This window comes from Labeo rohita, chromosome 1 (genome assembly GCF_022985175.1).
Source record: "Labeo rohita strain BAU-BD-2019 chromosome 1, IGBB_LRoh.1.0, whole genome shotgun sequence".
In the NCBI taxonomy this organism is placed as follows: Eukaryota; Metazoa; Chordata; class Actinopteri; order Cypriniformes; family Cyprinidae; genus Labeo; species Labeo rohita.
In genome coordinates, this window is record NC_066869.1 from 34,195,295 (window position 1) to 34,209,609 (window position 14,315).

General features: G+C 36.8%; 1 protein-coding gene across 3 annotated transcripts; it reads right to left on the reverse strand.

Moving 5' to 3' along the window:
* Positions 1 to 190: 190 nt before the first annotated feature.
* ncapg (non-SMC condensin I complex, subunit G) lies at positions 191 to 13,995 on the reverse strand. Of its 3 annotated transcripts, XM_051106748.1 has the most exons (23): positions 13,862 to 13,916; positions 13,483 to 13,519; positions 13,104 to 13,221; positions 11,606 to 11,821; positions 11,266 to 11,494; positions 10,990 to 11,135; positions 10,643 to 10,727; positions 10,088 to 10,283; positions 9,371 to 9,520; positions 9,077 to 9,217; positions 8,769 to 8,892; positions 8,224 to 8,313; positions 7,955 to 8,140; positions 7,075 to 7,185; positions 6,761 to 6,880; positions 6,459 to 6,680; positions 4,706 to 4,887; positions 2,563 to 2,725; positions 2,295 to 2,459; positions 1,972 to 2,098; positions 1,032 to 1,073; positions 860 to 929; positions 191 to 752 (listed from the first exon to the last, which is right to left on the reverse strand). In XM_051106748.1, exons 2-23 carry the CDS (start codon positions 13,500 to 13,502, stop codon positions 626 to 628), a joined length of 3,030 nt encoding a protein of 1,009 aa, XP_050962705.1. In that variant the 5' UTR covers positions 13,503 to 13,519; positions 13,862 to 13,916; the 3' UTR covers positions 191 to 625. The 3 variants fall into 3 exon arrangements, with proteins under 3 accessions (XP_050962705.1, XP_050962713.1, XP_050962720.1); XM_051106756.1 differs by lacking the exon at positions 13,483 to 13,519 and having other exon boundaries at positions 13,862 to 13,995; XM_051106763.1 differs by lacking the exons at positions 13,483 to 13,519; positions 13,862 to 13,916 and adding an exon at positions 13,627 to 13,837.
* Positions 13,996 to 14,315: the final 320 nt, after the last annotated feature.

Sequence of the window (14,315 nt, forward strand, 5' to 3'; positions counted from 1 at the left end):
GAGGCCTTCTGTGTATTGTCTTTTGTTCAAATGTGCCATTTTGAAGTTTTGGCCACTGTAAAATTGTTACCTGGTGCTAGATGTTGTACATAAACATACAAATTATGTACACATTGTATTTTCTCTGTTTTTATACTTGCCTTCAAAGAAGCCGTCTCAATCGTTAGAACAATAAAAGCTCTTGCAAACAATTTTGAGTAACTGTGTTATAGGTTTAAACATTTTTATTCAGAGTGAAAAATGCATACAAATAAAAGCTTTTTACTTTCAAATATTAGCCATTGTTGACATACACCAAGTGTTTATAGGATTAGTTTTCTTAAAATAGCAAGTTATAAAAATGGAATAGTTTGGCCCACTAGCTCACACCCATTTTTTTAAAACAGCCTTGAGCAAGTAAATGAATGTCAACATGACCTAAAGGTAACCTCTTGAGAAGTACTGCAGATGGTGCGTTTTTAAAAACATTCAATTAATTTTGACAAATCAAGCCCTTAACTTGGGTTGACACTGTAAATAGGCTAAACAGTTACATTAGTCTCTTTGTATTAAAATTTAGCGGTATATAGTTTCTCAGGTAAATCTGAAGAAACTGTAGGATATAGTGGGGCGAAGATAATCCAGTCTATGAACCATTGGCCTCCTGGTTCATAAGGGCAGTCAGATCTTGCTTTGTTTTATCCATAGCAGCCATCTTAGCACGGCGACTTGGTCGCACTGATGGAGGCTCTTCAGGAACATTCTCTTCATCACTATAAAAAGATCAGACAGAAAACAAAAGATAAGCAAGCCACTAAAGGAAAAAAATTCATTTGAAATTACCAACAAAACCATTGGTTAGGTTGTAGGATAAACCAACCTTTCATCAGAGGACAACTCTGCTTTACTGGCTTTCTTCCCATTCTTTGCAGTGGAAGCTTTTTTCTGGCCTGAAACACAGCAGAAAGTTCATACAACAATCATATAAAATGCCAAACAAACCAAGAAAAAGATTCAATTGTTGCATTTCACCAAATTAAAAATGACTGTACCTCTTTTTGCACGTTTTGGTTTAATCTCCTCTTTGTTCACCTCTGCAAAGACGCATAGATAGGTTTGTTAATATATTAGACACTTTAGAAAACCACTTTGATTTCCATACTACACCTGAGAGAGAACTACGTGTATTAACAGGCAAATTTTGCCCCCACGAGTAGACTTTAAAGGGTGTGTTTTTACCTTTGTGAGGGTATTTTTCTCCTTACTATACAAGTACATACTGTGTACTGCTTAATTACATCAAATATTTCAATACTAATTCAATAAACTGAGAATAATGAATCTGAACAAGTACAAATGTTATAGGGTACAACACAGCTCAAGGTGCCTTTGATATTATTTTCCCCTAAACCACTAGATGGCACAATAACTTGGCATAGCACTTTCCCAAACATTCGCTTTTTAAGATGTCCATGCAAATTTGTCTGATCCTTGACGTGATCACAGGCAGCGACCCTGTCAGTCAAAATGATGGACAATGTTAAAGTCTAGCACAACCTCTGAGAGAGATAGACAGATAGATGGATAGATAGATGGATGGATAGATAGATATCGCTCACAGCACTAATACATTTCTGAGTCTGGTTATCAACCATTTTCTTCCCACAAGAGTGGGTGCAGCCATTTGTACATTTTATAGGTCTGGCTTCCGGTCTCATCTACGTCCAGCTATTTTTGCGCAAAACAGCTCGCTCAGCTGCTTGATATTGCAAATTGGTATATCTTACCATGTTATTTTAATGTATTATCTTAATTATGAGCACACTGGTTTGTAGTGCAAACTGTTCTACCATTTACTGCATGATGTTATGCTTCTCAGTATTTAACTACAGGGGTTAAAGAGCCAGAGGTCTCACCCATAGGCTTACTTCAGCATTAAGGAAACGGGTGGTTAAAGACTGGTAAATTGTGTGTTAGCGAGCAAGCTAGTACCTCCAGTGTTGTCATCCAAGGTAAGCAAAGTTGTGTCCTGATTACTGGCTGATTTGGAAGAACAATCTCCATTTAGCTGGTTACAAAGCTTCTCAATAACCCTTGTACAGTACTTATCTTTTACTTCCTGTAAGAAACACACAGAGACACACAAAACAGACAGTGTCACTCAATCATAATTGCTTACCTTAATGCCAATCTAATTTGACAAAATATTTAATTAATTTCACATCAATTTCTGCTTAATCTGCTGTTCTATGCTTTTACCCATTGCTTCTCTCTAACCATTTATAAATTCACAAGAGACATAACTAGGGAAGTACCTGTAAAATATCTTTTAACAAGAGTTGCAATTCACTGTTGTCAGGTTCAGTGTTAATCTCCAGCCAGCTGAGGGTTTTACAATACAGGCGCACCTCAGGAGCAGAAACGTCCTTCAAGATTTCATTACAAACACGCACTGCCAAGGAGACATGAACAGACTGAGCCTGCAAAAAAAATGTGATCATTTACATAATATTAACAGATAAGTGCTTTAAATAAAACCCATAACTGTTGTTTTTGCAAGCGTGCGTGTATATTCAAACGTACCTGTACGGCAGCAGGTTGCACAAGAGAGCTGGGTCGTGTTAGTTCAACAAACAGTTCAGCCACGTTGGATGTGTCGACCTCAGACAATGGAGACGTCACAGGAGCATTGAACAGAGTTCTCATGGTTGGTAGAAAGCTCTCCTCCACACACTCTTGATTTGTTCTAGTGTACAACAATTACAGGTACAACTGTAAATACCGGCTTGTGCTGTTACAATACTCTCTTTAATGTTAATGGCACCCACTATATTAAAGCACAGATGTCAAACTCAGGTCCTGGAGGCCCACAACCCTGCTCCAACACAAATACCATGCAGTTTTTAAATAAGCCTGGGGTCTTTTATAAAGCAAGTTTACCAAATAAACCAAGCCAAAGCTCAGCCACTCTGGCAACTTATGCTGCTTATGCAACTTATGACCAATAGGGACGCACTGATATTACCACTGACTCTCTCACATACAATTACTTATATCATACAATTAAATTATTATCAATGCAAAAATAAAAGTAACACAAAATGCAATTATATAAATAAAATATAGGCTACAACCGACTGTATTTAATGTACTGTGCCCAAAATATAATGACTTTTTTTACGATATATGAAAACATTTTAACATAGTTGCTACTTGTGCATTCAGTTGACTAGCAGTTTCTAGCAATGCAGCCTTTCTCTCGGGTTTTATGACAACTGTATCTTTATGGTCATTAGTAGGCCATTAAAACATTACAATCTAAAATTTAAAGCATTTAAGCGCTGAAAACACCAAATTACAAGTAAAAATCACTTGAATTAAAAATGACAATAAATAATATAAAAGAGACTACATTTTAACATGAACTCATTTGAGCTAGTAGCCTAAATAGGGCTGTGTTAGCCATCTTACATTTGATTTACAGTCACTGCTATCATAAAAATACACTTATAAGCAAGGTTGAAATTCTACATGTGTCAACTTTATTGTCCAACAATAAATATTTCAGCAAAATTTATATTTTACTCAAAATTATTGTGCTATTATTCTATTGCGTTCTGTCTGTTTAGCGTGCATGTACGCAGCAGCACTCATTCACTTGCCCACTCTTGACAGCAAAACGGATTTATTTGCATGACTTTCTAACATTTACAGATGAAGAATATAACTGTGTCCATTATGCACTGGGGAAAACACAACATCTCAAATGCATTAAAAAACACAAATATAGTCACTGTTTGCCATGGTGGATCGATTTTATCCAAGATCGACATTAAGGGCTGACATTATCTTGACTCACTGAACCTGGATCAAATTAGTGAGAATGCGTGAACTTAAATTGCCGTTTATAAAACCACTTTAGTCCCGACTGAATTGTTAGGTTATTACAAGTCAGGTTTTGGACTTTAATCCCTGCTTTTCTTCGATTCTTTTATGAAACAGCCCCCTAAAGAATGTGATTAACTGGATCAGGTGCGTTTAATTAGAATTGAATCTAAACTCTACAGGAGTTTCAGGAACTGAGTTTGACACCCCTGCATTAAGGGGTGTCACAGCCCCCCAAAAAATTTTTTTACATTTGATGCATGGGTGTTGTTTAACGTACATATGTGAAAAGCCTAAATTGAACTTGTTCAACATGCATAATGAAGTGATATCTTTAGAAGACTTGAATTAATGATTTTAATGATCTCTTTATGACCTTACGAAGAATCAAATGTTGGTGGAATGGACTTTCAATGGAGAAACAAATCTCTCAAAATGTGTTAAAAAAAATACATTTGTATTTGTTTGTATTATGTCTGGAACAATGAGCAGTGTTGCCAGGTTTTCACAACAAAACAACCAAATGCTACTCAAAACTAGCCCAATCACATTTCAAATGGGGTCCCCCAGTAAAAATCGTGTTCTGGGGGTAAAATAATTTTTTTTTTTCAGGCAGCGTTTCCCTGAAATTATTAGAGTTATTGAGATTGCTTTAACCCACAGACATGAAAAACAACCCGCAGCAACAGTGTTTACAGTAGCCCAATTCTGCGGGAAAACCGCAGACTTGGCAACACTGAATATGAGGGTGAGCAAATGAGAACTTAAATTTTTTTTTTAGTTGATATACTCCTTAAATTACACTGTAAATATTTACGTTTTAAGGAAGAGAGATGTATACCTGCTGGCCCGGGCATACAGCTGTAAGAATACCCCCAGGCAATGTCGTAGTCTTTGGTCATCCTCTGTTACAGGATTGTACCACAGCAACACCAGACGGGACAGCAGCTTTGGACTTGCAATTCTCCCACAGTACATCAACTTGGCCAGACCCTCTGCTGTCTCTGTGCGGAGCTCACAGATCTAAAAAAAATAAAAAAAAATAAAAAATAAAAAATTTGGTACAGCATTTGCAGTACATTTAGCACCATTTAGGCACATTGTCAAAATGACTGCCAAACAGCTTGATCAAGTTGTCAGCTTACAGAGTTGGCAGAAAAACCAAGCATTGACGTGAATGAAGCTGTAACATTAACAGTTGTCTTGCAACATCAAAACCGACCATATTCACGGTTTTCTTTTTGAAGGGACAGTTCACCCAAAAATAAATATTCTGTCATTAATTACTCATGTCTAAATCCCGAAGACCTTCGGTCGCCTTTGGAACACAAATTAAGAGCTTTCTGACCCTCAATAGACAGCTAAATATCTGACACATTCAAGACCCAGAAATGTAGTGATTATGAAGCTATGAAAATATTTTTGTGTGCAAAGAAAACAAAAACAACAACTTTATTCAATTTCTTCTCTTCCATGTCAGTCTTCGATGTACATTCATGCCAGTACCATGACGTAAAGCTGTCTTCTGCAAGATGACAAGACACAACACATCTTTGAATAATTGTTGAATAAACTTATTTACATAATTTCATAACATTAGGGTTGAAACACTGATGTCACAATCACTATTTTAACTATGTCTTTACTGTCTTGAATGTGTCCAGTTACGTTGCAAGGTCAGAAAGCTCTCCGATTAATTAATTTCTTAATTTGTCTTCGAGGATGAAGTAAGTCCAGGTCCGGAATGACATGAGGGTGAGTAATTAACAAAAATTTTCAATTTTGGTTAAACTATTCCTTTAATGGAATACTGCAACAACATCTCTTCCCTGATGAAGCATACACTAGCACAGGGGTGGTCCTGGAGAGCTGCAGCCCTGCAGAGTTCATCTCCAACCCTAATAAAAATCTCACCGGCCTGTAGCTTCCTAGTAACCCTTCAGACCTTGATTAGCTTGTTCAGGTGTGTTTGATTAGGGTTGAAACAAAACTATGCAGAGCTGCGGCTCTCCAGGACTGACGTTCGCCACCCCTGCACTAACATGAGGGCTTGGCAGTAAAGAAAAACAACAACCCACTCAATTCCCAATGGACAAAAATAAAGTCCCTCTCTATATTTTTTCTTGTTCAAGAAATGGTTTCAAACTAAAACTTTTTTGCCCCATGTCACCTTATTACAATAGGCTTAGAATGATGATTTATATCTGAATAAATAAGCTTTCCATTGATGTTTGGTTTGTTAAGATAAGACAATATTTGGCCAAGATTCAACCATTTGAAAATCTGGAATCTACGGTTGCCAAAAAAAAAAAAAAAAAAATATTGAGATAAATCGCCTTTAAAAGTTGTCTATTATTAATCAAAAATTTAATTTTGATATATCTACTGCAGAAAAAGTACAATATATCTTCATGGAATAGGATCTTTACTTAATATCCTAATGATTTTTGGCATAAGAGAAGAATTGTTGGCTATTGCTACAAATATACCCATGCTACTTACAACTAGTTTTGTGGTCCAGGGTCACATATCAGGTTTACTAGTGATAGCAAAGTTCCAATACAGCGTAACCAATAACAATGGATAAGCAGTACCTCACTATCAAGGAATTCTGAAAGCATCTTCAGAATGCTCTGGACGGTACTCTCCTCCTCAGCTTCTTGTTCAGGTTGTCCATTACTGTTGTCTGGTGAATCAGGTGCTTGTGAGATAGGAGCAGACTTGTCTTGCAGAATGTTGAGGCCATTGAGCAGGAGCTGGTCAATGAGAGCTCGGAGAGCACTGATCCTGATTTTAGGCTCATCTAGCTGCGTGATCTAAACATAAAAATTAATCTCTAAGCCACTTGCACAAAGTAAATTCATTCATCTTTATAACAAGCGTGTGTTATAAATACCTGCAAGAGCAGCACAAGGTGTGTGTTGGCTAGGTCTTTACTGTGGAGAGCAGCCGTTCCCAAACAGATGACAGCCATGTTGCGCACAGCAGGGTTAGGGTTGGACACACTTGGCAGTATCTAGAATTGAGAGATCACTTTGAAGTTTCATTCCCATTACTGCAGCTCTAATTAAGTATTGGACTGATTTCGGGTTGAGAGTTTCATAACCAAAGTGGCTGATAAAAGTGCTGTGCAGACACAGGCTTGTCCTATACCACAGACTAGCAGGAAATGGCTATTGATGGGAGTGCTTTTATAAATGGGTATTTTACCAGTGACTCTATCAGAGCATTCATGGTTGGGCAGATTCCTCTCTTGATGTTCATTTGCTTGAACAACTCGCCACACATTGTCAGACACTTCAACAAGGTCTCTGGATCACTCTGGGGAAAATACACACATGACATAAGATTACATTATGTGGGGTTATACTTAAATTCTGCACTTAATGTCTGTAAAAGTGCACATATGTGACCCTGGACCACAAAACCAGTCTTAAGTCGCTGGGGTTTATTTGTAGCAATAGCCAAAAATACATTGTGTGGCTCAAAATTATTGATTTTTCATTTATGGCAAAAATCATTAGGAAATTAAGTAAAGATCATGTTCCATGAAGATATTTTGTAAAATTCCTACTGTAAATGTATGAAAACTGAATTTTTGATTAGTCATATACATTGTTAAGAACATTATTTGAAGAACTTTAAAGGCAATTTTCTCAATATTTTGATTTTTTTGCACTCTCAGATTCCTGATTTTTAAATAGTTGTATCTCGGCCAAATATTGTCCTATCCTACCAAACTATACATCAATGAAAAGCTTATTTATCCAGCTTTCATATGGTGCATGAATCTCAATTTTGAAAAAATGACCCTTATGACTGGTTTTGTGATCCAGGTTCACATATATTGACAGCAAGGCAAGGTCTACTATGCAGGAACGTTCACCTAAAACTTGAAACCAAAACTCAGGCCCTTTCACACAATTCTGTAACACTGAGCAAGCACTGTATGAGTTTTAAATGTCAAATGATCCTCCAGAAATCATTCTAATTTGCTCATCTCCTATTCAAATAACATTTCTTATTATTAATCAATAGAAAGCTTTTTATAATGCATTTAAATGTGTGAGTGTTTGGAAATGATTTGTACCTTCTCCACACGCTGTTCCTTGATATTGTCAGCAGGCTGTGAAGCTTCCAGGATGAGCTGGTTTTTGAGCTCCTCAAGCTGAGAGATTGAATCTTTCAGCTCAGCTGCACGACTGAAGTCCTGACAGCTGATGCATTCTTCAAGAGTCTGCTTCGCCTCCATTATCTGCACTCGCACCTCTGCCAGCTATAGAAAAATGTTTTGTTGAAGCAAATCTAATGCAAGTTGTTGATGTCACTCAGTACCGGGGTGTATGAAGTGTCACTCACTCTGACTTGTTTTCTGCGTTTCTCATTCTCATCCACAGGTTCAGAGATGGGCAAAATGGGCTCTCTCACATCAGAGATTATTTCAGCAACCTGATTGAAATACAGCCATACACATACAAACAAACTGTCAGCAAATTGCTGCAGAGCAACTTGCCTGCATTAATGAGCAGATCTCAAAGGTCACATTTACATAGTCAACCACAATTTGGGTCTATTTGAATCATTGTTTGAAATTTAATATTTACCTGACCTGACCCACTACTCTGCACATTTTGTATGTCTTTCTTATCTGACACACACGGCTCAAGACACAAGCTCCCTCCTAAAGAGCTGATAAACTGAATCAAGTGTGTTCAAGAAAATATGCAAAATGTGCAGAGCAGTGTGTCCCTAGGACTGCGGTTGGGAAACACTAATGCTGACATTCTCTATCTGAGAGCACTACAGTGATACAATATGAGGCTGTTCGAGGATTTAGCCAGCAGGAACTATGAAATGTTTCCTCCAGTGCGAAAGCCTCTTATGATGGTCCCACAAAGACTGACCATCTGAGTTTTCTGTGTGTCGTCTCGCAGAATGCCAATCAGTTTCTCCACTAGCAGACCAATCAGAGAGGTGGGCGTGTTGGGCATCACAAGAATTTCCTGCAGCACTGCTACCATGCGCTTCCTAGAACAGTTTGTGGGAAGATTAAAACTTTAACAAAACATTTTTAATGTAAAGTAAATATGCATTAAAAAATAAAACTGTCTTTTGAGTGTCTTTAGTACCTTAGACATTGGAAAAGAACTAAAGACACTCATTCTAAAATGTCTGTTCTACACTGATCAGTAAGAGACGCATTGATAACGACCTGCCGCCTTCTTCAGAAGTGTCCAGACATCCGACAAGCAGAATCAACTGTTGTCCAACGAACTCTTGGGTCATCACCATCTCAAGCTGTGTCATATCAGCTTTCTGCTCCTCAGTCAGCCCAGTAATGCTCCTTAGATAACTGAAACAAAAAAGGTTTCCTTATTTAGCTGGGTTTTTTTTGCAAATGTTTAATGTCAAACTGAATTCAAAAGGGGAAGAAATCAAATGTGGAAGAAATTGAATTAGCTCGTTTAAAAGGGTTACAAGAAACACAATTGTAGAGCACAATCACCTGTACAGATACTCAGCAAAGATAGCTGCCTCAGGGAGTAACTGCTCCAATAATTCCTCACCCTCATTTCCTTTACTCTTGACAAACTCACACAGCGCTCTCCAGTACAACACATTTTCACATGTTAGGGAGTCCACAGGGATTAGTTTCCTGTATAGAGACATATATACGTTTAAGCAATAAGACTAACACTAAAAATTGTCCAAGACACTTTCATATACTGGCAGGCAGTGTAGAAAATCAAATGTACAAAGAATAAATGTAGTAACTGCACATTACTTTGTATTATTTAAATCTATATTTACTTTGCTTAGGTGAACCAACCCTTTTATAAATATTACATATTCTTTAATGAAAAATTAATAAACTTATCTCTTAAGAGTTCTCATCTATAGCATTTATACAGATTTTTCAATAGCCAGTATAGTTTACTACTCCTTCTGCAAATACTGGCTGGCCCAAGATCTGAAGACTCATCAAAATTTCTATGGCAAATATGGGGAAAAACTAGCAGAATGTATATAATACAAAGCTTCTATTGATAGCTGAAAGAAACGAATGATAAAATAAATATTCTATTCTAATTTTCATATTCTATATCCATTGAAACTTTTAACACTCTAAATTAATACACAAAGTGTAAACGGGTTGATTTATGCCACAAAGCTGCAGTCACAAAAGTATGCTTGTTGCAGTGTTCGGGTTCAAGTAACTGACCTTTCATCCAGCCTGACACCATTCTGAAGGAGGTCATCGGGGCTTGTTGCCATGGAAAAGATGGCATGTAAGGTAGTGACTGCAGTTTCTGCAGAGTTTTCTACATCCAGTCTATGCAGCAACTGCAAAACATCTCCCTGCAGCAACCGGAGCCAAGCAGGCAGCAAATGGGTCTTGACGACCTCCTTTACTGAGTCTAAGGGAAACAGACATGGTTTGTTTTATAGACCTTAACCATCCTGTCAGCAACATGGCAATTTTATTGCATGCACAGACCAACATAAGATACGCAGTTTACAAAACTATGTAAGATCAACACAACACTAAAATATGAAGATGCATTCAGATGATACTTTCTCAAATACCTCTACTGAACATGTCTTGTCTCCAGAAACAATGGGGTGTTTCCCTTATTAGTAAAAACCCATGTTTAAGTCTTTAATCGCTCAGTCAACTTGTTTGTGACTAGACTAGAGGACTTGTTGTTATGAGACACACATTAACTTTAAGTTGGATTCTTAGACAGTTTGATCAACAAACAACGCATTTCCTTACCTGCAGAGTCACTGAGTCCTTCATGCAATAGACTGACTCTCTGAGCAATGCTCAGTGCTCGAATATGCACTTTCTCTGCCAGTACCTAAGACACATACATGAACACAAACATACACATACATATTTGAACTTACAGTGCACTCTACCATAAACTAATTTTAAACTAAGCTGGTCTTCAATGACTTGGATAGTATGGGTGAAAATCTATTAAAAAACAAAAAACAAAATGGGGAACAGGAACTGTTTTGTATTCAAAGGGAGAGGGAGAGTACATGAAGTTTGGGCTGAACTATCCCTTTAACTTTCATAGCATGTTAGTCATTTTTATATTTTTCAGCCAATTTCACCTGATAAGCAAGCTTCCTGACTTTCTCTTTGACATCCCGGGTGCGCTTGTAGATTTTAGAAAGTGTAGCGGCTGAGGGAGCAATGCAAGACAGCACAGCTCGTCGAACTTCAGGGTTTGAGTCATTTTCCAAAAGCAGAACATAAGCTAAAAAACACAGAGTAATCAATTTTACATCACATCATAACTGATATTCCTTGAAAACTCATGGATCAATAATGAACACGTTTATGTGTTAAGTGTGGACTGCAGCTTGATGTATGAGCATTTTGGGTACCTTTAATAGTGGGGCAGTCCAAGTTGCTGGGGTCCTGGAGTCTGGCCATGGCCAGTGCTGCCTGAATCCTGACATTAGGGTATTTGTCTGTGACTCTGATCAGCATGGCCTCATGGATCCTATCGCACAGATCATCATCAATCTGAGCATTCTCACTTAAACTACCCAGCAACTTATTCACCAGCTGACAAACACGAAACCGCACCGCGTGGCTGTTTGCACCATGAGACTGAGAGAGGAAAAAAGATGATACAGATAAGAAATGTGATGTAAACAAGTAACGCTATGCTCTTCAGTATGCTTTTTGTCAGGCCAAATGCCTGCTTGAGAGTGACAATACCTCTAACAGGAAGTTGAACAAGAAGTTCAAAAACTCATTCTCGTCCTCCTCCTCCTCCTCCTCTTCAGCATTCTCATTAACAGGAGGTTCGAAACTAGCAGCAAACTTTGTGACAAAATCAATGACATTCTCCACTGCTGGCTCACGAGTGTAAATAATCATGGCATACTTCAGGCAGCGGATGAATTCTTCATGGAACTCGGTCTTATCTTCCAACTACACAAAGAACAGAATTAAAACAGATCTAGCACCCATACATTAGACAGAAATGTTGGAAAAAGCTTACAGTAAAAACATATACTGTGAACTTTATTACAATTTTAAACATTTTAAAAATTGTTTATTCTTGTGATGGCTAAATTTTCAGCAGCCATTCATATTTTCTGGTACTGACAATGCACAAAGGGGTTATGGCAGATTTGTTTCTTAGAAATGATAAATGAATTTATAAATGAAAACTTTTTTTTTACTTTATGAATGCGTAATATTTAGTGAGTGTTAATAATTAAGATTAGAAAATGAGGTATACATTATTAATCTTGTGATTATACTTGTTAACTTTCATATTAATCAGCTAAATGCATCAGACAGAAACCTCTTTTTTTCCCTTTGTACTTAAAGAATTAGAAAATTATATAGATACTTTTATAAGGAGCACAAACAAAACACTGTTAAAATGTTTTTATTACACTTTAAGACTGTGAAATAGCAAGGTCTTTCATAATTTTATGCATTTATTATTTTTCACAGTTTTATATGTATAAAATTAATTTAGTATACATATATCCACCTTATTTTTCCCATAAGAGTGGGTGCAGCCATTTGTAAATTTTTTTGTGTCTGGCTTCTGGTGTCATCCACTTCCATCTATTTTTAGCTGCACAAAAAGCTCGTTTTGCTGCTTGATATTGCAAACAGGTGTGTCTTACCATATTATTTTAATTTATTATCTTAATTATGAACAACAGTTAGTAGTGCATACTGTTTTACCGTTTACTGCACTTCGATATTCTTGTCGTTATTTCTTTATGGTGGATTATGAACCAGACGTGTAACACATTACCAGAAAACAGCTTACTTCCGAAATTGAAAAATAAGGTGGATACTCTTGGCGGTTTTGTTATGTAATTATTGCTCTTGCATTAAAAAAAAAAAAAAAAAAAAAAAAAAAAAAAAAAAATCAACAATCATGACAATAGTTTTTAGTGTCATATGATCTGTCAGAAATGATTTTGGACCTCAAAAAAAAAACAAAACATTAATTTTTATCATCAATGTTAAAAAAAGATGTGTTTTTGTGGAAAATGTGCTGCATTATATCAGTATCCTTTGATGAACTGAAGTTTTAAAATAACATTGATTTTAAATATATTTTTATAAAAAATTTAATTTATCTTTCTTGAAAATAAATATTAGGTTTTTTTTTTTAAACCTGACTCCAAACTTTTGAATAGTCGTGTATCATTATGTGAATTTTATAGAGTAAATCTCCTGTTACCTTATTATATCTGTTCTTCAAACTGACAACAAGTTTGGCCTTGTTATTATGAGCTTTCTGTGCTCGCCGGAAAGCCTCTTCAATCTCCAGATCACCGTCTCCAGCCATGTTGATGTTGCTAAAACACAAACACAAATTACAAGTCAGCCTACTGGTGTGAATGAATGACATTTGATATGTTAACAAAACCCAAATATCTATTAATTTCAGACAGATACCCAAATGGAACACAGTACAAGAAAGACACCTGCTTGAACATGTATTTTGTTTTGTTTTTTAGTTGTTTTAGCCATAGCTGTTAATAACACATTTCACAGGTTAAAGTTAATTAGTCACAGCAGCCGAAAGAGTTAACTCACGACAGAATCGTTAACGTTACCTGATCTTGCCTCGACCCATAGGACACTTTTAAAGATCTAAATAAAGAGTTACTCATTAAATGACCTAGCATATACACAACACGATATTATCCCATACGAAATAAAACAAATAGAAGGGCACTGGAGAAATGGCACCAGATTACCTTTGTGAAACAGGTTTGTTTGTTTGTTTGCATGTAACGTTATGTATAAAACGAGCGTTTCGATAAACGGTTAGCCCCGACTGTTAGCACAACACAAAAACATGAAGAACAAACTCATAATTATCAACTTAACAAACTAAAGTTTCCCAGAACATTCATCCTTATTAGTGACTCTGTGAAATACTTAATTTATAACCAAGAAGTTTTGTAAAATAGACTTTAATCCGTGTCATACCTGCAGGAAATCGCTTTTCAACCCTCTATGTTGACTAACGGTAAAAGCGCCACTTTTCAAAATGTCCTCTCGCGAGAGAAACCTAGCACCGCCCCTTTCCGTCTCTGGCTGTCAATCATAGCCAGCTGTAGCCAATGAAAAGAACGCGTGGATTCAGGTCTCCTCCTTGAATGTTGCAAACCACGTAGGATAGTGCTATAGGTTTTCCTCCAGGGGGCGTTCAGAGGCTTAGTAAGTAAGAGCAGCGCCGAAATCTGTTTGGAAGTTCTCGTTTGAAATCTCAGGACGCGTTTTGTCTCACTGGGGGTATTTGTGAATTAATTTTGCTGTTTAACTTTATTAATTGGAGCCTGACATAGAAATATCTTTACAATGATTCAATAAAATGGCTTATCTTGTAATCACAAACCCAGTCAAATGTTTTTGAGCAGTAAGATTTATGTTTTTTTTTTAA